The sequence below is a fragment of the Bos indicus genome, chromosome 13 (genome assembly GCF_029378745.1).
Source record: "Bos indicus isolate NIAB-ARS_2022 breed Sahiwal x Tharparkar chromosome 13, NIAB-ARS_B.indTharparkar_mat_pri_1.0, whole genome shotgun sequence".
NCBI classification, from domain to species: Eukaryota; Metazoa; Chordata; class Mammalia; order Artiodactyla; family Bovidae; genus Bos; species Bos indicus.
Genome location: NC_091772.1, coordinates 43,718,710 through 43,742,771, shown reverse-complemented (window position 1 = coordinate 43,742,771; position 24,062 = coordinate 43,718,710). Strand labels below are relative to the sequence as shown.

The following is a 24,062-nucleotide window of genomic DNA, read 5'->3' as shown; positions in this document are numbered from 1 at the left end:
TTGACTTCTAGAGGACAGAAAAGTTCTCAGGCTTTCTGAGATGCTCTTCCTGGGTTATAGTGCTCAAATCTGACTTGAATAAAATTTTCCATTTCTTTACTAGATCACCTAATTCATTTTTGACAAAGGAAAAGGCACCAAGAGGTTATCTTTATTTTCTATCCTTTCTCTTTTATTTTCCATCCTTTCTCTTTTATTTTCCAAATTATTTTGTTATCACAGAAAACTAGAATTCTCATTTGAAGTCATCTTTATTTCATAAAAATTTTTAAATGATAAACAAGCTTCAAAAGTTCATACACTTCTCTTAAACATCTCCACCAAGGACAGAAATGCTCTTCACAACCCTGGAAAAGAAGTTCTGGTAGAATGCATGGTGGACAGCTCACAGTCAATATTCTTCAGAATATGGATACTCAGGGTGATCAACCACGCTGAAAGAGAAAGAGGAGAAATAATTTATTAAATTTGTCATATTGGCACGGAGAGCATTACTCTGTGGATGCAGTCAGGATGGGCTAAAACTCTAAGTCTATAAACACATCCCATCTTCTCCCCCAACTAGCACACTTCAGGTGTTTGCTCCATGTGCACACAGCACCTGCATTCACCTGCATCCAATCCCAACCTTCACGTGTAATATTCACTCCACAGTGACAGGTAGTTTGACTCAGGTTACAATTTATAAGAGGGCACAGACCTAGGGGTAACTGTGGAGGTCATTTCAGACACAGGTGGAACTTTTGACCCTAAGTGGTGAGAAGGATCACAGTCAAGGAATTCTTTGCTGTTTTTCATAAATCCATTCAACAGAAAAAGAATATTGAGCACCCCTCAAATACAGGGTGCTTCCATTAAGGAATTACTATTAAATTGAAGAAATACCACATACACCTAAACAGTCTTACCTATAAAATGTGATTACTGCTTTCTTAATTTGTATTGTATGACTAAATTTGTTATTAATTAATATTACTGATGATTTCCTTCCTTATAGTCTGATTTTTCTTTCTAAATTTGTTGTTTTCAACTCAATTCATTAAAGAGTGAATCAGAGCCATTCCATGTTCCAGGAGCTGTCCTATCGACATAAACCTACAAGGATGAGTAAGTCTTGGCATTCACAGAATAATGAGGGAGAGCTCAGAATATACATAAAGCTTTTGAGGACAGAAAAGTAACTTGCTATCTTTTCTCATTTTTCATCATGTCTCTTCAGAATCATAATATACATATACATGAATATGCAGGCATACTAAGTCGCTCAGTTGTGTCCAAGTCTTAGTGATCCTATGGACTATAGCCTACAGGCTTCTCTGTCCATGGATTCTCTAGGCAAGAATACTGGAGTGAGTTGCCTTCGTTCCTCCAGGGATCTTCCCACCCAGGGTTCAAACCTGCATCTCTTATGTCTCCTGCATTGGCAGGTGGCTTCTTTACCACTACCGCCCCCTAGGGAGCCCATATATATGTGCATGTGTACTGTGTGCTAAGTAGCTTCAGAAGCGTCTGACTCTTTGCATCTCCATGGACTGTAGCCCATGAGGTTCTTCTGTGCATGGGATTCTCCAGGAAAATACTGGAGTGGGTTGCCATTTCCTTCTCCAGGGGATCTTCACAACCCAGAGATCCAACCTGCACCTCTTAGGTCTCCTGAATTGGCAGGTGTGTTTGTCACCATTAGTGCCAACTAGGAAGCCCATATGTAAATGTACATATAAATATATATACCTCCTTTACAAACAAGGAGGCTTCCCAGTGTCTCAATGGGTAAAGAATCTGCCTGAAATGCAGGAGACACAGGAGACATGGATTCAATCCCCAGGTTGGGACAATCCCCTCAAGATGGTCATGGCAACCCACTCGAGTATTCTCTCCTGGAGAATCCCATGGGCAGAGGAGGCTGGCGGGCTACAGTCCATAGGGTTGCAAAGAGTCAGACACAACTGAAGCGACTGAATACTACAAACAAGGGGAGTTTTGAGATCTTTCATTTGAAATGATATCTTCATTTTATCACTAATTTGTGTTCCCTTTTCTCTAAACTCCCTCCAAACATGTCTCTGTTTGATTAGTCTTCTCTCTCTTCATTCCTGACATCCTCCTGAAGTATTCGTCAGCTGGAATTCCATGGTACTAACTAAGTAAAGTCAAGGAGGTAGGAGCTCCCCAGTGGATGGATCCCTGATGGACAAAGTCTACACTAGAGTGAGTCTTGACTCAAGAAACCAGAGAGACCCAGACGATCTTACCAGGTGTGTCCAGCTAAGGACGGAAGTCTCTCTCCAGAGGGTCAGTTCATGATATACTCAAAATTCATTTGCTGACATTTTAAGGATGGGAAAATGGGAGATGTTTTGGGGAAAAGATCAGTAAAGGGATAAATTTGGAAGAAATAGATAGTGTCTTGGTAAAGAAAAGTCCATCAGGAAGAAAATTCACCAGATGCTTAGGAGACAGAGTGGAGCCAGGCTCACTGTGACTTCTCACACTGAAGCATGTTGGCCTTCATGGGCCCCTCCTCCAGAAATATCAACAATGCATTTACAGTTGTGTTAGGATAAGCAGAAATGTAATTCAGGATGGATTACTTATTACATGTCATTATGTATCATTTCCTCCTGATTCTACAAAGAATTAAAGATGAAACATTTGCATCAGTCCCTGAAAGAAGGAGCCTGGGGGCTACAGTTGATGGAGTCCAAAGAGTCAGACAAGACTGAGCAACTAATGCTTTCACTTTCTGAAAGAAGAATGGGCTGCAGGCACTGTGCCCTCTGTGTTTCCTGGGTCTCTGGGCCCTGAGAGGAGGAACACCAGGCACAGGGATTAGGGGCACAACGTAGTGAATTCACCACAATGTCAACACTGGGGATTTTACTGATTGTCTGTCCTGGGTCCCAGTCACATTTCTGTTGATCAGAGACAGAACCCTAAGGAAACCTCTGGTCTGAGGTCTGCAGGAAGCCACTGGTTTACTCCTATACTGGAAACCAGGGCTGTCTCCCTGAAATTAAGCTTTAGAAAGTTTATTCCTCTGCTGAGCTATATGCTAGAGAAAACAGTGTGTGTGTAATATATACAAGTCACTTACTGTTGAAAATCATAGTATCTTATATTGCTGTTGAGGCCATCAATTGCTTTCATGTCTTCCAGAGTCAGTTCAAAGTCAAACACCTGAAAAGAAGGAAGAATCACATTAATCTTTCCCCCAAGGAGCCAGTCTCCCCATGGGGACTGGAGGAATCTCCAGCTGGATGGGGACAACTACAGGGGAAAGGGAAGCCATGTCTGTCCTCAGTTAGACAAAGAATGCCCCTTGTGAGGGATATTCCTTAGGAGCCCTCTGCCCACAGCCCCACTCATCACCTGTATGTTCTCTTTGATCCGCTTCTTGTTGTAACTCTTGGCCAGAACCACAACCCCACGTTGTATCTGGTAGCGAAGGGCAACCAGAGCTGGGGTTTGCTTGTGCTTTTTGGCAATGGCAGAGAGAACTGGGTCCTCCAAGAGAAAGGGGAAGTTTGGGTTCATCCTGGAAGGAAATTCAGAAATGCTGAGGAGCTGAGACTAAGTGCTCAGTTTATGAAGAGTCTTCCCAAACATATCAGGTATGTCACCTCTAGACCAGCGCTTCTCAAAGTGTGGTCCATGAACCAGCATCATCAGCATCACCTGGGATCTTGTTAGAAACACAAAATTCCATGGCTTCACTGAAGACAAACTGATACAGAACCTCAAATATGTCACCTCCTATTCTGTGATTACAGATCTCTGTGGGTGATTCAGATCCATTATTGAGTTGAGACCAGGACTGCCGAACTCATGGAGTTTTTTTTCTTTTTTACTTCTCTGTGGTTATTTTTCTTTTCTAATCAATGCTCAAAAGTAAAGACAATGGTATGAAAGGAGAACATGATGGACAAGATTGGGAAATATTGTTTTCCATTTTTTTCTAATTTTCACTTGTCTCAGGTGTTGATAAAAGTTGAGTAATCTGAAAATGAAGACTGTTCATTTCATAATTATTTACATTGTGCAATTTTTATACAAATGTTTACAAAAATGGTTCAAATTGTACTTATTTCTCAATCATGATAAATCTGGAAATATGTATTATTGTCCTGATTTTAGACATAGGGTGAGGGAGGCTTGGTAAGTCTATTATAGTAATATGCTCATTAGTCCATAAATAAGTAAAATATGAGAAAGCTTATGTCTTAGTTATCAACTGGGGGATTATATAGAGATTTTAATGCAGAAACTTGTGTTAAAATGTATATACAAGACACATGCAATGTAAGATATCTAGCTGGGTGATGAAAGGAAAAAAGAGGATTTCTTCCATCTGTTTTCTCTCCCCTCTACCCTTTGAGAGTTATCTCCAAAGCACTGAGTACGGAACAATAATATTTTCATCAAGAAATGAGATTTAGATACACTCCTTGTGACCATCAATACTGTTCATTACCATTGTAATGTCCGCTGGGCTCCCAGAGCACCATAGGCAACCAGGACAATATCGTGTGACTTGCAGAACTCCAGCAGCTTGCTCTGGTTGAGATAAGGGTGACATTCCACCTGTAGAACACCAACAGAAAAGAGTGTCAGGTTATATGAAAAGGTAATACATCAGAGAAAGCTTAAAAGTAAGAATTATATATGCTAAAGAAAAACTGTGTCACATCACATTACAACTGGAAATATCAAGGAAAGAATTTTTTTAAATTATATTTTTGTCCCCTGAAAAGGTAAAAAATAATGACATTACTGAGAACAAGTAATTCTGTTGACCAGATCTTGGTTGCTGAACACCACTGAACAGACCAAGACATGTGCCTAATTCCAGACCTGGGACAGGAAAAGAGCTGTCTAAGCTTTGGACATCAAACTACGCCAGAAAGAAAGAAATTGCACAGTTTTATGAAGAAACATCTGAAGGCAAAAGAACCAGCTTCATGAATTCCCATTGGTGACATTTCGGTAGATTTGAGCACCAAAGGGAATCATGAGTGAAAGCAAATGTAGCACATAGAGGCAAAAAAATCCCTGAGAGAGGAAGAAACAGCAAAAACACTTCTCTTCACAGATGGTGATTATTTCAATAAATCTTTTCTCAGAAACTGACAGTTAATGTGAAGGAGTGCAGTGTTTTCTCCTGTCTTACAGGAATAGATGTATTTTATCCTGAATAATGAGGGAATTTTACTTTTACAATAAAATGTCAGGTCAGAAGATTAAAAAGAGCATTTAAAATGGAAAATAATGAAAAACATTCCAATGAAATAATTAATTCAATTGAAAGTCCTCAATGGATTCTCAACTATTACATGAAAACTTGGGGGAAATCAAACTTCCCCTGATGATGGTTATCATCCAACAGATGACTGGATAATTTCAAGAGGGAAAATACACATTTCCAAATAAAGTATCCAGCTAAAATAGCTTTACCAGAAGAACAAAAGTACTGTCACTCACAGTGGGACAACTTGTCACCATGCACTTCCTACCGGGGTTCATTTAGGGACAAAGCATGCAACTAACGTTTTCTTGTCAAAATATTTAACCTTAATGTAGCAAGGAGTTCAGATTTAAGTACTAATTTACATAATCTAGGATTACAGGAACAAGTTAATTAGCATCAAAAAATAACAATGATAAAGACAGTGTATTTGTCCAAACCTTGCCTGGATATCTTGGTAACACAATGACTGAGTGACCGTTTTACATTAAAAGAGCTTAAGATGACTCAAAATTACGTGTGAACCACAATCAGACCCAGGTCAGCAAAATATTGTTGCAGCCTGGCAGAGCAGAAACCAGAACCTGCCCCATGGCTCGGAGGTGCGGCAAACTGTGCCCTCATGATTGTGCTAGTAAGCATGCTGAATGGACAGACTTGGGGCTGGGCATGCTCTCTGTTCTGCTTCACTGCTGGCCCCTGCGTCCATCCCCGTGGAAACAAAACAAATGTTCCTGATCAACAGCAGAGCCTCAACTTTACTTCCTCTTTATGGTGCACTGATCAAACTCCCCAGTATAGCTCTTTCCTAGTAATCTCATGACTTCTGCCCATAAAAGTGCGGGCTGAAAGGAGACATCTTGGCTTCCTGCCATGGAGAGCAGGAGGGTCCCCTGATTCCCCACTTGCAAATTAGATGTGTCTGTCTTTTCATTAGACGCTCGCCCCTGGTTCAGGTCTTTCTCACCCTCTGTGCTGGACATGGCAGGTGGCTCCTGAACAGGGACCTGAAGTCAGGAAGGATTCCCTCAAGGGAAAAAACTCAAAGTGAAGACATTGAGCGGCAGGTGAGACACATGGATCGTGACCAGGCCCTCAAAATCTAAGGGTGGGAAGTCCCTTGTTTTCTAAGTCAGGGTGTCAATGGGGAAGGATTTGAGAAACATGAGCTGAGAAACATCATCTCCAGCTTTTGAGGCACCTTCTCCGGACTGCAGGAGCACAGGTGAAAGAGAAGCCATTGACACAATTACCAAGAGAGGTGGTTAAATATAATCTTTGGTTTCTGGAATAAGGCACTCTAGATATTGAAAATTGGGATCCAGGGGGAGAAAATTTGAAAACAGCACACAGGAGAGGGGATTGCATACCTGTGATGGTATTTGTCACCTGGGGGCTAGTGCGATTTGTCCTATACCCTATACAGACTGAGAAATAATGTGAGAAGACAGTGTCTTCAGACATCTTGTTAACCCTCCGCTCTGCCACCTAAGCTCAAGGACAGTTTTCCACCACCGGTGCCTCCACTGGGTCCAGAAATGTCTTGGGAGGATAAGCCACTGATCTGGTTTCAGCGGGCCATGGCCTCTGCCCTTCCTTTGGGTGCATTAGACGTTGAGGACCATCTTTCTTTCCCAACGATTACAGGCCCAACCCCAATAATCCCACTCAGGTTATTGCAATCCATGAAACTTTTGACATCAAGGTTTTAAAGGAACTAATTCTAGTGTTAGACTGATTGGGGTCAATTCTCTGTATACATACATGGGAGCTGTTGGAAATTTGTTTACGTGGGAAATGATCTCCTTATTATGTTAAAATGCTAGCCAAAACAGCTTTAAGTGGTCCCCAATATTTACAGATTTTTGTCTCTTATACTGAGTTGTGCAAAGAACAAGCCTGTATTAATTTGGCCAATGGAGATAATCTTACTTTTGAAATGCTCATAGGCACAGGGCAATTTACCAGTCCGAATGCCCAATTGACTTATTAATGTATACTGGTGGGAGCATATGTACAGATTGCAAAATGCTGCTGAAGCAGGGGCAGACAGTATGAGAACTCAGCGAGCCTACTGGTTCATTTGTTAAAATATTACAGAGACCCAGAAAGACTTCACTGAATTTTAGACCGGCTCTCATCTGCTCTCCGCTGTCAAATTAATAGTCCTAGCAAAGGATATTTTGTTAAAACAATTAGCCTATGAAAATGCCAATAAAGATTCCAAGGCCGCCCTTAACACTATTCGTCAAAATGACAGCCTTGGCGATTTTGTTCGAGAGTGTCAAAATGTTGGTACACAGGCTCACAAACAAACCAAGCTAGCCCAAGCAATTTGTGCTGCCTTTAAAAATAATTTTAGCTCTTCCCATGCCAAATGCTTTCAATGTGGAAAACCCAGACATACGAAAAAGGTTTGCTGTTCTGGGCCCAAAATAGATGTTACAATACCTCCGCCTACTGGTGAAAATAAAACACCGGTGTCCTACATACCAAAAAGGCAATCATTGGGTTAATCAATACAGATCAAAATCCCAGAAGAACGGTTCCCCTTTGCAGCCTGGAAACCACCATCAGGGCCAGCCCCAGGCCCCACAAACAGTCAGGGCACTGTGAGGACCTCCAGCACACCCTTCAGCCTATCTCCAGCCTCTCAGTCTCTACCAGTGGAAGTGCTGGGTTGGACCTCCCAACCTGAGTATCTGTCTGAATTAATGAATTGGATACCCCACCACCACCATCCAGTAGCAATCCCTACTAGGATCCAAGGTCCCATGCCACCAGGAACCATAAGACTCATTCTGGGCAGAAGTGGCCTTACCCTTAAGGGCCTCCAAATTCTTCCTGGCCTTACTAACCCAGACTATTCAGGAGAAATTAAAGTAATGGCTATCTCCCTTTAATTCCATGTCATTCTTCAAGCTCAACAAATTGCTCAACTCCTTCTCTTGCCTTACCATGCCCCTAACAACTATAATCCTGTCACCAGAGGAGAACAAGGATTTGGGAGCACAGGTGATCAAGTAGTGTGCTTTACTGAACAAATACTCTCAGATCGGCCCACATGTCAGGCTAAAATCCAAGCAAAATTGTTCTCTGAAATCTTAGATTCTAGGGCTGACATTTCCATCGTTACTTCTCCTCAATGGTGAGCTGATTGGCCCCTGACTGAACCCCAGGAAAAGATAATTAGGCTTGGGGAAACCTCAACAATTTGCTCAAAGTGCAACAATTCTTCCTTGCCTAGGGCCCGACAAACAGCTTGCTCACTTCCAACCTTTTACTGCAGACATTCCCTGTAATTTATGGGGCAGAGATCTGCTTGCCCATTGGCACCTAGTTCTTTCCAATGAGGAAAAGGCAGATCATACGATGGCAAGAATGGGGTGCCAACCAGAAAAAGAGCTAGGAAAGGAGGGAGATCCTTCTCCTTTATCTGTTCAGCCGAAAGTGGACAGAAAAGGGCTAATTGAGGGCCATTAAAATTTCTCTGGGCTTCCCTCATAGCTCAGTTGGTAAAGAATCTGACTGCAGGGCAGGAGATCTGGGTTCGATTCCTGGGTCAGGAAGATCCCCTTGAGAAGGAAAAGGCAACCCACTCCAGTATTCTTGCCTGGAAAATCCCATGGACAGAGGAGCCTGGAAGGCTACATTCCATGGGGGTCACATGTGTCAGACACGACTTAGTAATTAAACCACCACCAAAGTTTCTGCCACCACAGGCCATACCTCTAACATGGCTTACATCTAAACCTGTTTGGGTGGATCAATGGGCTCTTGTAAGGGAGAAACTTATACATTTACAAGACTTGGTAGAAGAACAGTTTCAAGCAGGACACATAGAGGAGAGTATTAGTCCTTGGAATACTCCAGTTTTCACAGTCCATAAAAAATCAGGCATTTGGAGGCTGCTTCATAAGCTTTGAGCTATTAATGCAGTAATACAAACTATGGGGACCTTCAGCCATACCACAGAATAGGCCAGTTATAGTTCTGGATCTTAAAGATTGTTTTCGACAATTCCCTTAACTCCACAAGGCAAAGAAAAATTCGTATTTTTGGTACCCATATTAACCAAAAAGCCCCCATGAAATAGTATCAATGAAAAAAGTTGCCTCAGGGGATAAGTCTACAAGCATTCAAGATGGAGAAGCAGAAGGACATGTGCCCATCTTCTCCTGTGAGAACTCCAAAATACAACACGCTTCTGAACAACTCTCAACAGGAGAATATTGGATGCCACCAAAAAAAGGTACCCCACGTCCAAGGGCAATGGAGAAGCCCCAGCAAGACAGTTCAGTTCAGTTCAGTCGCTCAGTCATGTCCGACTCCTTGCGACCCCATGAATCACAGAATGCCAGGCCTCCCTGTCCATCACCAACACCCAGAGTTCACCCAAACTCATGTATATTGGGTCAGCGATGTCATCCAGCCATCTCATCCTCTTTCGCCCCCTTCTCCTCCTGCCTCCAATTCCTCCAAGCATCAGAGTCTTTTCCAATGAGTCAAGTCTTCACATGAGGTGCCCAGAGTATTGGAGTTTCAGCTTTAGCATCAGTCCTTCCAATGAACACCCAGGACTGATCTCCTTTAGAATGGACTTTTTGGATCTCCTTGTAGTCCAAGGGACTCTCAAGAGTCTTCTTCAACACCACAGTCCAAAAACATCAATTCTTCGGCACTCAGCTTTCTTCACAGTCCAACTCTCACATCCATACATGACCACTGGAAAAACCATAGCCTTGGCTAGACAAACCTTTGTTGGCAAAGTAATATCTCTGCTTTTCAATATGCTATCTAGGTTGGTCATAACTTTCCTTCCAAGGAGTAAGCGTCTTTTAATTTCATGGCTACAATCACCATCTGAAGAGATTTTGGAGCCCCAAAAAATAAAGTCTGCCACTGTTTCCCCATCTAGTTCCCAAGAAGTGATGGGACCAGATGCTATGATCTTAGTTTTCTGAATGATGAGCTTTAAGCCAACTTTTTCACTCTCCTCTTTCACTTTCATTAAGAGGTTTTTTAGTTCTCTTCACTTTCTGCCATAAGGGTGGTGTCATCTGCATATCTGAGGTTATTGATAATTCTCCTGGCAATCTTGATTCCAGCTTGTGCTTCTTCCAGCCCAGCATTTCTCATGATGTACTCTGCCTATAAGTTAAATAAGCAGGGTGACAATATACAGCCTTGATGTACTCCTGTTCCTATTTGGAACCAGTCTGTTGTTCCATGTCCAGTTCTAACTGTTGCTTTCTGACCTGCATACAGGTTTCTCAGAGGCAGGTCAGGTGGTCTGGTATTCCCATCTCTTTCACAATTTTCCACAGTTTATTGTGATCCACACCGTCAAAGGCTTTGGCATAGTCAACAAAACAGAGATAGATGTTTTTCTGGAACTCTTTTGCTTTTTCAATGATCCAGTGGATGTTGGCAATTTGATGTTTGGTTCCTTTTCCTTTTCTAAAACCAGCTTGAATATCTGGAAGTTCGCAGTTCACGTATTGCTGAAGCCTGGCTTGGAGAATTTTGAGCATTACTTTACTAGTGTGTGAGATGATTGCAATTGTGCGGTAGTTTGAACATTCTTTGGCATTGCCTTTCTTTGAGATTGGAATGAAAACTGACGTTTTCCAGTCTTGTGGCCAATGCTGAGTTTTCCCAGTTTGCTGGCATATTGAGTGCAGCACTTTCACAGCATCATCTTTCAGGATTTGAAATAGCTCAACTGGAATTCCATCACCTCCACTAGCTTTGTTCATAGTGATGCTTTCTAAGGCCCACTTGATTTCACCTTCCAGGATGTCTGGCTCTAGGTGAGTGATCACACCATGGTGATTATTTTGGTCATAAAGATCTTTTTTGTACAGTTCTTCTGTGTATTCTTGCCACCTCTTTTTAATATCTTCTGCTTCTGTTAGGTCCATACCATTTCTGTTCTTATCGAGCCCATCTCTGCACAAAATGTTCCCTCGGTATCTCTAATTTTCTTGAAGAGATCTCTAGTCTTTCCCATTCTGTTGTATTGATCACTGAGGAAGGCTTTCTTATTTCTCCTTGCTATTCTTTGGAGCTCTGCATTTAGATGCTTATATCTTTCCTTTTCTCCTTTGCTTTTCACTTCTCTTCTTTTCATAGCTATTTGTAAGGCCTCCTCAGACAGCCATTTTGCTTTTTTGCATTTCTTTTCCATGGGGATGGTCTTGATCCCTGTCTCCTGTACAGTGTCACAAACCTCTGTCTATAGTTCATCAGGGACTCTGTGTATCAGATCTAGGCCCTTAAATCTATTTCTCACTTCCACTGTATAATCATAAGGGATTTGATTATATTTGACTAGACTATACCTGAATGGTCTTTTGGTTTTCCCAACTTTCTTCCATTTAAATATGAATTTGGCAATAAGGTGTTCATGATCTGAGCCACAGTCAGCTCCTGGTCTTGGTTTTGCTGACTGTATAGAGCTTCTCCATCTTTGGAGGGGAAAAATCACATTTAGAATCAAACCTCATATTTGCCAGGGACCTCGGAGCGCTCAAACAAACCTTGTGCACACCAGGACACAGAGACCCCACAGAGACTGAGCTAGAACTATGTTTGAGTCTATGTTTGAGTTTCTCCTGCAGAGGTACTGGTCTGCAATGACCTGCCATACCCCTCAGTCAGTCTCTCCCATCAGGAAGTTTCCATAAGCTTCTTATCCTTATCCATCAGAGGACAGACAGACGGAAACCACAGTAACAGAAAACTAACCAAACTGATCACATGGACCATAGCCTTGTATAACTCAATAAAACTGTGAGCCATGCCATGTAGGGCCACCCAAGACAGACAGGTCGTGGTGGAGAGTTCTGACAAAACATGATCCACTGGAGAAGGGAATGGAAAACCACTTCAATATTCTTGCCTTGAGAACCCCATGAAAATGCAAAAAGATAGGACACCGAAAGATGAACTCTCCATGTCAGTAGGTGCCCAATATGCTACTGGAGATCAGTGGAGAAATAACTCCAGAAAAAATGAAAAGACAGAGCCAAAGCAAAAACAACTCCCAGTTGTGGATGTGACTGGTGATGGAGGCAAAGTCTGTGGCTGTAAAGAACAATATTGCATACGAACCTGGAATGTTAGGTCCATGAATCAAGGCAAATTGGAAGTGGTCAAACAGGAGATAGTAATAGTGAACATCAACATTTTAGGGATTATGATTGGACTGGATGGGTGAGCTGGATGGACTGGAATGGGTGAATTTAACTCAGATAAGCATTAATTATATGTGGGCAAGAATCCCTTAGAAGAAATAGAGTAGCCATCATAGTCACCAAAAGAGTCCAAAATGCAGTACTTGGATGCAATCTCCATAACAACAGAATGATCTCTGTTTGTTTAGAAGCTAAACGATTCAGTCTCACAGTAATCCAACTCTGTGCCACGACCAGTAATGCTGAAGAAGCTGAAGTTGAATGGTTCTATGAAGACCAACAAGACCTTCTAGAACTAACACCCAAAAAATTTGTCCTTTTCATTATAGGGGACTGGAATGCAAAAGTAGGAAGTCAAGAGACACCTGGAGTAACAGGCAACTTTAGCTTTGGAGTACAAAAGGAAGCAGGGCAAAGGCTAACAGAGTTTTACTAAGAGACACAATGGTCATAGCAAACACCCTCTTCCAACAACACAAGGAAAGACTCTACATATGGACATCATCAGATGATCAATACCAAAATCAGACTGATTATATTCTTTGCAGTCAAAGATGGAGAAGCTCTATTCAGTCAGCAAAAACAAGACTGGGAGCTGACTGTGGCTCCGATCATGAACTCCTTATTGCCAAATTCAGACTTAAATTGAAGACAGTATGGAAAACCACTAGACCATTTAGATATGACCCAAATCAAATCCCTTACGATTATACAGTGGAAGTGAGAAATAGATTGAAGGGATTAGATCTGGTAGACAGAGTGCCTGAAGAACTACAGACAGAGATTGATGACATTGTACAGGAGGCAGTGATCAAGACCATCCCTAAGAAAAAGAAATGCAAAAAGGCAAAATGGTTGTCTGAGGAGGCCTTACAAATAGCTATGAAAAGAAGAATACTGAAGGGCAAAGGAGAAAAGGAAAGATATACCCCTTTGAATGCAGAGTTCTAAAGAATAGCAAAGAGAGATAAGACAGCCTCCCTCAGTGATCAATGCAAAGAAACAGAGGAAAACCATAGAATGGGAAGGACTAGAAATCTTTTCATGAAAATTACAGATACCAAGGGAACATTTCATGCAAAGATGGGCTCGATAAAGGACAGAAATGGTATGGACCTAATAGAAGCAGAAGATATAAAGAAGAGGTGGCAAGGATACACAGATGAATTATACAAAAAAGATCTTCACGACCCAGATCATCATGATGGTGTAATTACTCATCTAAAGCCAGACATCCTGGAATGGGAAGTCAAGTGGGCCTTAGGAAGTATCACTAGGAACAAAGCTAGGGGAGGTGATGGAATTCCAGTTGAGCTATTTCAAATCCTGAAAGATGATGCTGTGAAAGTGCTGCACTCAATATGCCAGCAAACTGGGAAAACTCAGCATTGGCCACAAGACTGGAAAACGTCAGTTTTCATTCCAATCTCAAAGAAAGGCAATGCCAAAGAATGCTCAAACTACCACACAATTACAATCATCTCACACAATAGTAAAGTAATGCTCAAAATTCTCCAAGCCAGGCTTCAACAGTACATGAACCATGAACTTCCAGATATTTAAGCTAGATTTAGAAAAGACAGAGGAAACAGAGATCAAATTGGTAACATCTGCTGGATCACTGAAAAAGTAAGAGAGTTCCAGATAAACATCTATCTCTACTTTATTGAGTACGCCAAAGCCTTTGACTGTGTGGATCACAACAAACTGGAAAAGTCTTCAAGAAACGAGAATATGAGACCACCTTACCTGCCTCCTGAGAAATCTGTATGCAGGTCAAGAAGCAACAGTTAGAACTGGATATGGAACAACAGGAAAGGAAAATGAAGCCGCTCAGTTGTGTCCAACTCTTTGTGACCCCATGGACTGTAGCCTACCAGGCTCCTCCCTCAATGGGGTTTTCCAGGCAAGGGTACTGGAGTGGGTTGCCACTTCCAACTCCAGGGGATCTTCCCGACCCAGGAATCGAACCCAGGTCTCCTACATGGCAGGCAGATGCTTTACCATCTGAGCCATCAGGGAAGCATGGGACAACAGACAGTTTCCAAATGGGAAATGAATAAGTCAAGGCTTAAGTTTTCACCCTGCTTATTTAACTTATATGCAGAGTACATCTTGTGAAATGCCTGGATGTCTGAAGCACATACTGGAATCAAGATTGCTGGGAAAAATATCAATAACCTCAGATATGCAGATGACACCACCCTCACGGCAGAAAGTGAAGACGTACTAAGAGCCTCTTGTTGAAAGTGAAACAGAGTGAAAACGTTGGTTTAAAATTCTACATTCAAAAAATGAAGATGCTAACATCCAGTCCCATCACTTCATGACAAATAGTTGGGAAACAATGGAAACAATGAGAAACTTTATTTATGGGGGCTCCAGAATCACTGCAGTTGGTGACTGAAGCCATGAAATTAAGAGATGATTGCTCCTTGAAAGAAAAACTATGACCAACCTAGAAAGCATATTAAAAAGTAGACACGTTACTTTGCCGACAAAGGACCGTCTAGTCAAAGCTATCCTTTTTCCAGTAGTCATGTATAGATGTGAGAGTTGGACCATAAAGAAAACAGAGTGCTGAAGAATTGATGCTTTTGAACTGTGGTGTTGGAGAAGACTCTTGAGAGTCCCTTGGACTGCAAGGAGATCCAACCAGTCAATCTTAAAGGAAATCCTTCCTGAATGATCACTGTAAGGACTGATGCTGAGGCTGAAACTCCAATACTTTGGCCACCTGATACAAAGAACTGACTGATTGGAAAAGACCCTGATGCTGGGAGAGATTGAAGGCAGGAGAAAAAGGGGACAATAGAGGATGAGATTGTTGGATGGCCTCAATGACTGAATGGACTTGAGTTTGAATAAGCTCTGGCAGTTGGTGATGGACAGGGAGGCCTGGTGTGCTGCAGTCCATGGGGTTGCAAAGAGTCAGACATAACTAAGCGACTGAACTGAAGTGAACTGAAATCACAAGGTCTGCTCTAATTCCTGAGTAACTCTTCTATTGAGAAAGTTCGTTCCTAGGCAGGTTGATAAGGAGTCTAGGGGTCCCCAAGGAGAGAGGGGTCTGGAATTCTCAAGGAGGAAGAAAGGACAAACTTTTTTTTCTTTCTCCACATTCCTTAGGATTATATAACAATAACGAATCCTGCCTAAGGACAGTCTCTGGATTAAACCTTCTGTTATCTTAAAATGTAAATTATGGGAGTAGACCTGGTCTTTACAAGGTTGTATCCTGCCTGAGGACAGTGTTATCTTAAAATGGAAATTATGGGAGTAGGTCTGATGAGGTCTTTTACAACCTCCAGACATTCTTTGGATTATATAACTTCATTGTTAACACTAGCAAGCGGGTACTCTTTCTGCCCCCTTCTGATGCCTATGTCAGAAGCTTTCTCTATCTCCTTTATACTTTAATAAAACTTTATTACACAGAAGGTCTGAGTGATCAAGCCTTGTCTCTGGCCCCGGATTGAATTCTTCTCCTCTGGGGGCCAAGAATCCCAGTGTCTTCGTGTGATTCAACAACAACCTTTCACTATCAACGGTTTAGATCAACATAAGCATTTAACTTCATGCTCTAACCTGGGTGACTTTCATATTCCCTAGCACATTTCTGTGTACTGTGCTCCCTGTTGAAGCTGGGACATCAAGACTAAGGATTTAGGCATCTAAACCACACACAAACCCTTAACACCTGTCTCACCTGGATTTTCTCTGTATTTACTTCCCACTCCATGTTTTCATGCTCTTCCTTCGTGTACAGTTTCATCCAAGAACTTTCACACCTGATTTCTGGTCATGCTTTCAGCTCAGGGAAATGCCTCCCTCCTCTAAATTCTGGAGGAATTTCACCTCCTTCATCTCCGTTACCTTCCCTCAGTCCCCACCACGATTGAGAAGGAAGCCATCCCCAACTTTTCCACCCAGAGTTGATCAAAGATACTGTTATAGATTCTGTTCACACAGTCCAGACACAGGCTCAGCTCTGTAGACTTCTCACTCCATAAAAGTCGGATGAACAGGGGGGAAGGACAGACAGACATCAGGCTCCAGTGTAAGGAGGTTCTGAAGAGCAGGAGGGAGAGGAGCCGAGCTGCTCACCTGGTTACAGACAGGCTTGTACTTGAGCCCCGGCTTGTTCAGGATCTTCTCCAGCTGCTTGTGGTTGAAGTTGGACACCCCAATGGACTTGGTCAGCCCTGCGTCCTTACACTTTTCCAGGGCCTGGGAGGGAGGGGTGGTGAGCAGTCACTTGGAATGGGCAATATAGCAATAAGAAATGCTGAAAAATCGTTAAGAGGGTATCTGGTCAAGAATTAGCTTTGCTTATCAAGAAGATAAAGGGGAAGAAGGTCATAACACAAGAAAAAGAAGAAGTAGCATCTCCTCCTTAGAAAACCCTGGAGAAGACAATCACATGGAACGAAAGAGATGTCTATCTACACTGTCCCAAATTCTCCATTTCATTCCTCTCTGTGAACATTTCAGCAATGGTTCCCTCCCCTCAACCCCAGCATCCCAGCCCTTAGATTCATGAATTGCTGAGTGTGATGGTCCACAGCAAATTCTCATGAGTGGAAGAGATGAAGGAGGTTCCCCTTCTCCTGGCTCCTCCCCCGGTTCTCTCCTCCCCAGACTCACCTCCCACGTGAGACAGAGATCCACTGAATCAAATATCGGTTTTCCATTTTCATCTGTTGGGAGAAGTGTCTCCCCTGGCTGGAATAGAAGCAGTCATTTCAGAGATATCACCAAATAATTTCTCCACATTTAGCCAGCCTGCCAGGCACATCTGGGACCAGGATGCTAAACTTCTGTGAGGTTCCTTTACATTCTGCATACTAATATTTGCAAAGAGGTTTGCAAATGGAGTTATCAGCAATGTCTTTAGGAGGCAGTTTTCCAGTAATCTCTTATATGTTTTGATAGATATAATTTCCCTACATTCTCATGGGAACTCTCAGTGCCTAAAGTGAATTTTTTTCTGCCCCTTATACTTTCTTCTTGAAAACTGCCTCTATTGTGCAGGGAGTGCCAGTAAGTTATGCCTTACTGCTGGCATAAAAATTGCAATCTTGACCTGGACTAAATATCAGAATTCCTTTCACTCTGAACATCTGATAGCTTCAGGGCATACACATGAACCAGCAAGGTTCTCTTTAGGTTGATAAGCTATGTGGAAGAAGCAGACATATTCAATTCTGGAGACTGAGGCTTGAACAGATCAAGGTCATTCTGGCACCCATGGAAAATGCTGAGATAAAAATAAAACAAACCAAGAGTGATGTCATTATAAGGAATAGAAAAACAGAGACATTTCTGTTAAGTATTAGGAATCCTTAAATCTATGTAGATGAGAATTGCCCTCTACATAGTCCAATAAACTCTTTGGCAAAGGATGGCTTGAGCAGATTCTGTATTCTAAAAAATTGTTCTGCATAATAGAAGCTGTTCTTGCTGTTTTGTTTTGACTGTGCCATGGGTTTGCTGTATCTTAGTTCCCTAATAGGAATTGAACCCACTCCCTCAAAGCACCCTGACTCAGCAATGAAAGTACACAGTCTTAACCACTGAAAAACTGGAAAATTCCCCTCTACATAATACAGTTCTTAATGGCTAAGTGCAGTCTGCAAACATCACCATGAACACAGGCGACAGTGGAGGCCAGGTCTCCCGAGTCCTGAGAAGACTGTGAGGTTTAGACCCACCCAGAAGGACATCACCAAATCCACGAAACATGAAAGGGTGAGAGATGAGAAGACCTCATCCTGTTCAGGTGTGAGGCCATGTCAGCACTCAGCACTCTGCATCAAACTCTGTAGTGAGATCCCCAGACACTGAGTCCTAATCAGCACCATGCACAGGACTTGCCTATTTCCACTTCCTCAAGATTTTGAGGCAGAGACACTCAGATTACTTAACACATTTCTCTTAGAGGCAAGTAAGAGATTCAAAGAACCTCCCCAAAATAATGATCACAAATGATTATTTAGGGGATTCTATGCTAGTGTACTCCAAGGCCAAGTGAATGAAAGAGTGAAAGAGGGGAGTGAAAAAGTTGGCTTAAAGCTCAACATTCAGAAAACTAAGATCATGGCATATGGTCTCATCACTTTATGACAGATAGATGGGGAAACAGTGGAAATGGTGTCAGACTTTATTTTTTTGAGCTCCCAAATCACTGCAGATGGTGATTGCAGCCATGAAATTAAAAGACCCTTACTCCTTGGAAGGAAAGTTATGACCAAACTAGACAGCATATTCAAAAGCAGAGGTACTACTTTGCCAAAAAAGGTCCGTCTAGTCAAGGCTATGGTTTTTCCTGTGGTCATGTATATATAAGAATACTGGATGTGAGAGTTGGACTGTGAAGAAACCTGAGTGCTGAAGAATTGATGCTTTTGAACTGTGGAGTTGGAGAAGACTCTTGAGAGTCCCTTGGATTGCAAGGAGATCCAACCAGTCCATCCTAAAGGAGATCAGTCCTGGGTGTTCATTGGAAGGACTGATGCTAAAGCTGAAACTCCAATACTTTTGGCACTTCATGCGAAGAGTTGACTCATTGGAAAAGACTCTGATGCTGGGAGGGATTGGGGGAAGGAGAAGAAGGGGATGACAGAGGATGTGATGGCTGGATGGCATCACAGACTCGATGGTCATGAGTTTTAGTGAACTCTGGCAGCTGGTGATGGACAGGGAGGCCTGGCGTGCTGTGATTCATGGGGTCTCAAAGAGATGGACATGACTGAGTGACTGAACTGAATTGAACTGAACTGAAGTCTAATGTAAACCTTCAAACTTACTAAAAAAATCTTGTCAACCATCCATGCAAGTTATAGACATTCTGACCCATGAAATAAAACAGAGCTGATGACACTAATCACCTACCACCAGAGGCACTGGATAATGAATAATATAGAGATCGACATAGTCCAGTTGAAGATCTTTCAGTGACTTTTCCAAGGCTGGTCGGACCAACTCTGGTCGAAGGAAAGTGGACCAAACCTGCAGAGATTAAACAAAGGAAGCAGTGGGAAATGATTGCTATATGTAATTGTGTTTGTCTTCTTTCATCTAATAATTAGGCATTATTATCCGTTAGAAAGAGATGACCATGGGAAAAACCATTTCATTTCTTCTGGAGTTCCATTCTGTATCTAACCTAGCCATGTAAATTTCATTATTTGATTGAATTTGTCATCAGTATATCTTTCACAATGGAATGAAATGAATCAAGATATAAATAACTTTATCAAATAATTACCGTGCCCATCAACTGAATTATGCTTGATAGAGTGTAAAAACACAAACTTAGTCTATTTTGATCAAACAATCCATCTTCTCAAAGTTAATTACTATCTTGTTTACATAACTGTAGGGAAAAGAGCTTTGAACATATTAATGTGAGAAAAACATAGTTCAAGACACTTTGGCTGCATTTTGTGTAATGTACAAAGTGCCTCTCAAATGCTCTCTTACTCTTGGAGCTGAGAACTGAGATTCAGAATGTGAAGAAATTCAAGAAGTCTCCCAGATGATAAGAAAAGCTATAATCTGCTCCCAGGTGGTCTGATTCATTAAGTAAATATAGTATAGTTTTGGCCGCTCAGTTGTGTCCGACTCTTTGGGACCCCTGGAGTGTAGCCCACAAGGCTCGTTTGTCCACCGGATTCCGGGCAAGAATACTGGAATGGGTAGCCATTTCCTTCTCCAGTGGATCTTCCCGACCCAGGGATCGAACTCATGTCTCCTGCAATTCAGACAGATTCTTAACCATCTGAGCCACCAAGGAAGCCTTGATTCATTAGCCCATACTAAACCACATTGCTCTGCTCTAGGTTCAAAGAAGTAAAGTGATATTAATTTAAAATTAAAATTTGAACACACGAAGGATGAGAAAGTTATAATTACTCTCTTTGAGGGGGCACAGTGAGAGGAGAAGGATACTAGATTTAAGATACAAGTATGTGTGAAAAAACGGGTACCAATGAGCACTGTTCAGCAAACTATTGGTCCTGTTATGTAATTGTCATCTGCCCCCAGTCACTTGCACACACGTGCACACACACAACACACACAGCACCTTTGAAGTGTAGAATATGTCTTCTCTCTTCACAGTGCCATCTGCAATCTTGCTTCGAATGGCCTGGCCAACCTGCTCTTCATTTTGGTACAAATGAGCACTGTCAATATGGCGAAATCCAACCTCTATAGCAAATTTGGTGACCTCCAGAGCTTCACTCTTAGGAACCTATGTAAGCAAGAAAAGTAGTTGTTGAATATTCACATCATTAAGAGATTGCTAAGACACAAGCTTGATCTGACTAAGAACCCACATTTCTTCATGCCTTTGTTTAGCTCTGTATGTATGGTGATGGACCCATGACAGTTTCCCTGAACGTTCCTGGTCAGTGATTCAATGGGCACCCAGGAACCCTTCAACCCCATGTGATCAGTGGTTGATCACAGGCATCAGAGGACTCCAAGCCCACCACCAGTTTCAGTGATTTGCTGGAAGAATCCAAAGGACTCAGAATAAACTTGTAGTCATGGATAGGATTTATACTGTGAGATGTCTGAAGCAAAATCAACAAAAAGCATAAAATGCTTTTATGTATGATAAAAGCATCAAGACTGGACTGTATCCCATGAGACTCCTCCATCCATGTGGTTCCCAGGCAAGAATACTGGAGTGGGTTGCTAGTTCCCTTTCCAGGGGATCTTCCCAACTCAGGGATCGAACTCAGGTCTCCCACATTTCAGGCAGATTCTTTACCATCTGAGCCACTAGGGAAGCCCTGATTCATTAGCCCATATTAAATCACACTGCTCTGGTCTAGGTTCAAAGATTTAAAGCAACTTTAATTTAAAATCAAAATTTGAACACACCAATGATGAGAAAGTTACAATTATTCTCTTTGGGGGGGGGGGGTCATGGTGAGAGGAGACAGGTACTAGATTTAAGATAGAAATATGTGAGGAAAAAAGAGGTACCAATAAGCATCATTCACCAAACTACTGATCCTATTACCTAGAGGTGGTATCAATAAGCATTTATGGCAAATAGATGAGGAAACAATTGAAACAGTGACAGATTTTATTTTCTTGGGCTCCAAGACCACTGAAGTTGGTGACTGCAGCCATGAAGGCATAAAAGACGCTTGCTCCTTGGAAGAAAAGCTAGGACCAACAACCTAGACAGCTTATTAAAAAACAGAGACATTACTTTGCCAACAAAGGACTGTCTAGTCAAAGCTATGATTTTTCCAGTATCACATACGGATGTAACAATTGGACCATAAAGAAAGCTGAGCACCAAACAACTGATGCTTTTGAACTGTGGTGTTGCAGAAGATTCTCGAAGGTCCCTTGGACTGCAAGGAGATCAAACCAGTCAATCCTAAAGGAAATCAGTCCCGAATATTCATTGGAAGGACTGATGCTGAAGCTGAAGCTCCAACTTTTGGCCACCTGATGTGAAGAACTGACTCATCGGAAAAGACCCTGATGCTGGGAAAGATTGAAGGCAGGAGGAGAAGGGGATGACAGAGGATGAGATGATTGGATGGCATGACCGACTCAACAGAAATGAATTAGAGCAGGCTCTGGGAGATTGGTGATGGACAGGGAAGACTGGCGTGCTGCAGTCCATGGGTCACAAAGAGTTTGGACGTGACTGAGCAACTAAACTGAACTGAAATGCATCAAGAAACCAGGTGAAAGCTTCTAAGATCCGTGTCTACCAGTATATATTACAGAGAAAACGCCAAAGAAAAACTGTGTCTATTCAATCAGTACAAAGTGATGTTCTCATGTAACTATCTATTGTTAATGATTAACACAATCAAGATAGTTAACAGATCCATCATCTCACATCGCTAACTTTGGGGAGTGTTTGTGAGAATACTTAATATATATTCTCTTATAACATTTCAAAATATAACCCATTGTATTCAAGTATAGTCACCATGCTGTACATCAGGTCTCCAGACTTCATTGCATTACAAAAGGTCTGGACCTTTGACCAACATCTTTCCTTATTTCCCACTCTTGTCCCCAGCTTCTGGTCACCATTCCTCTACACTCTGCTTCTATGAGTTCAATGTTTTAAATTCTACCTATGAAGAGAACATGCAGTATTTGTCTTTCTATTTCTGGCTTATTTCACTTTGCTTACTATTCTCCAGGTTCACCTGTGTGGTTGCAAATGGTGGAATTAAATTCCCTTTTCAAGCTGAATACTATTTCAATATGTTTCTGCAAAGCAGGATCTTTCATGTTTCAAGGAGGTAGATGCTTGGTCCAAGTTCCCTCTGTTGAGTCTAGTCCTGGTTTTCCTGACAATCGCGTGCCTTGTGGGATGTACTGAGAAATGAACCAGTGAGCTCAGTACTAGGCTGGACCCTTCTCTCCATTCATCACATTTTGCAAAGTGAATAATCCCGATCTTTTATCTGCAAAATGTCTCTGAATATTTTCTTTTGTTCTATAAATTAGAAAAGTGAGATTCAAAGTTTAAAGACCAGTCCCTTGTCACAACTACATACTCTAAAAAAAAGATGGACAGCAAAGTTTCTGGCTTCCAGTCTAGAGACTTGTCCACTAGTCTCTCTTATGCCCAAGCACTAAAAACAATACTCTAATAAAAAGACACTACAAAACCCAACAATACAGTACGAAGCCTGACCTGTAAGATTGTAGCTTATCCCCTCAAATGATACTATAGTTCCCATTGGAAAAAGTTTCCAAGAACAAACAGAATCACAAAGCAAAGCATAGCTGCCGTGTGTCGCCTGGACCAAGCAGGTATCCCGCAGTAGAAAAGCAATTCTCTCCCATTAGATTCCAGTCACCTCATCTTCAGGACCTTCCACCTCAAATACTGCTCTGGGTGAAATACTAATTTGGAAGGAGGGAAGAGTTCTGGAATGAAATATACAAAGAAACCCCACCATTGCAATCGCCCTCAAAGCCAAACAGCTGACAGTCAGTGTTCTCAACAGCCACGTCTCACCTCTTCTGATAAGCTGGGAAAGAGACGGAAACTGAAGGGGAACCCAGAGTAATCTGCAGGTGAGCACAGCCTCAGGCCCTGATGCAGAGTGAAGACTGGATGCTCTCTCCCCTTTCACAGGGCATGTTTCTAGCCTGGTTAGTGGAACCACGAGATCCTCCCAGAGTCACACAGGAGCTCAGTGCTTGACAACCGAAGTTCTCTTCCACTCATGTTTCAGCCACTTGCTATTTATATCTCAACCCCAAACCACTACTCTTACCTCTGGAGGTGCGAAAGTGCCAAATCCCAGAACAGGAATGAAGTGGCCATCATTAAGCTTCACTTTCTTCTGGTATTTGGGATCCATTGTCATTTCTCTGACTAAGCGGACTCTGATTTTTCCCTTCTGCCTTCACAATTGATAAACACCAGGATGGTCACGCCCCAGCTGCACTCTCCAATGTTAGCAGATACATTGTAGGAGGGGCAACGTGAAACCAATCCCAGGGCATAAGAAGAGGATTGAAGCCAATTAACTTGCTTGCTTCTTTATCAATGCAATCTTAAATTATATAATGATGAGATTGAACAATTATTGACCATATGTTAGACTAGAAAC

General features: G+C 42.0%; 1 protein-coding gene across 1 annotated transcript; it reads right to left on the bottom strand.

Moving 5' to 3' along the window:
- Positions 1–232: 232 nt before the first annotated feature.
- Positions 233–23,882, bottom strand: LOC109568074 (dihydrodiol dehydrogenase 3-like). The gene is made up of 9 exons (XM_019973299.2): positions 23,724–23,882; positions 20,531–20,698; positions 19,336–19,452; positions 17,089–17,166; positions 16,549–16,671; positions 4,472–4,581; positions 3,370–3,535; positions 3,095–3,177; positions 233–434 (listed from the first exon to the last, which is right to left on the bottom strand). The coding sequence occupies exons 1-9, from the start codon at positions 23,814–23,816 to the stop codon at positions 392–394; spliced, it is 981 nt and encodes a 326-aa protein (XP_019828858.2). The 5' UTR covers positions 23,817–23,882; the 3' UTR covers positions 233–391.
- Positions 23,883–24,062: the final 180 nt, after the last annotated feature.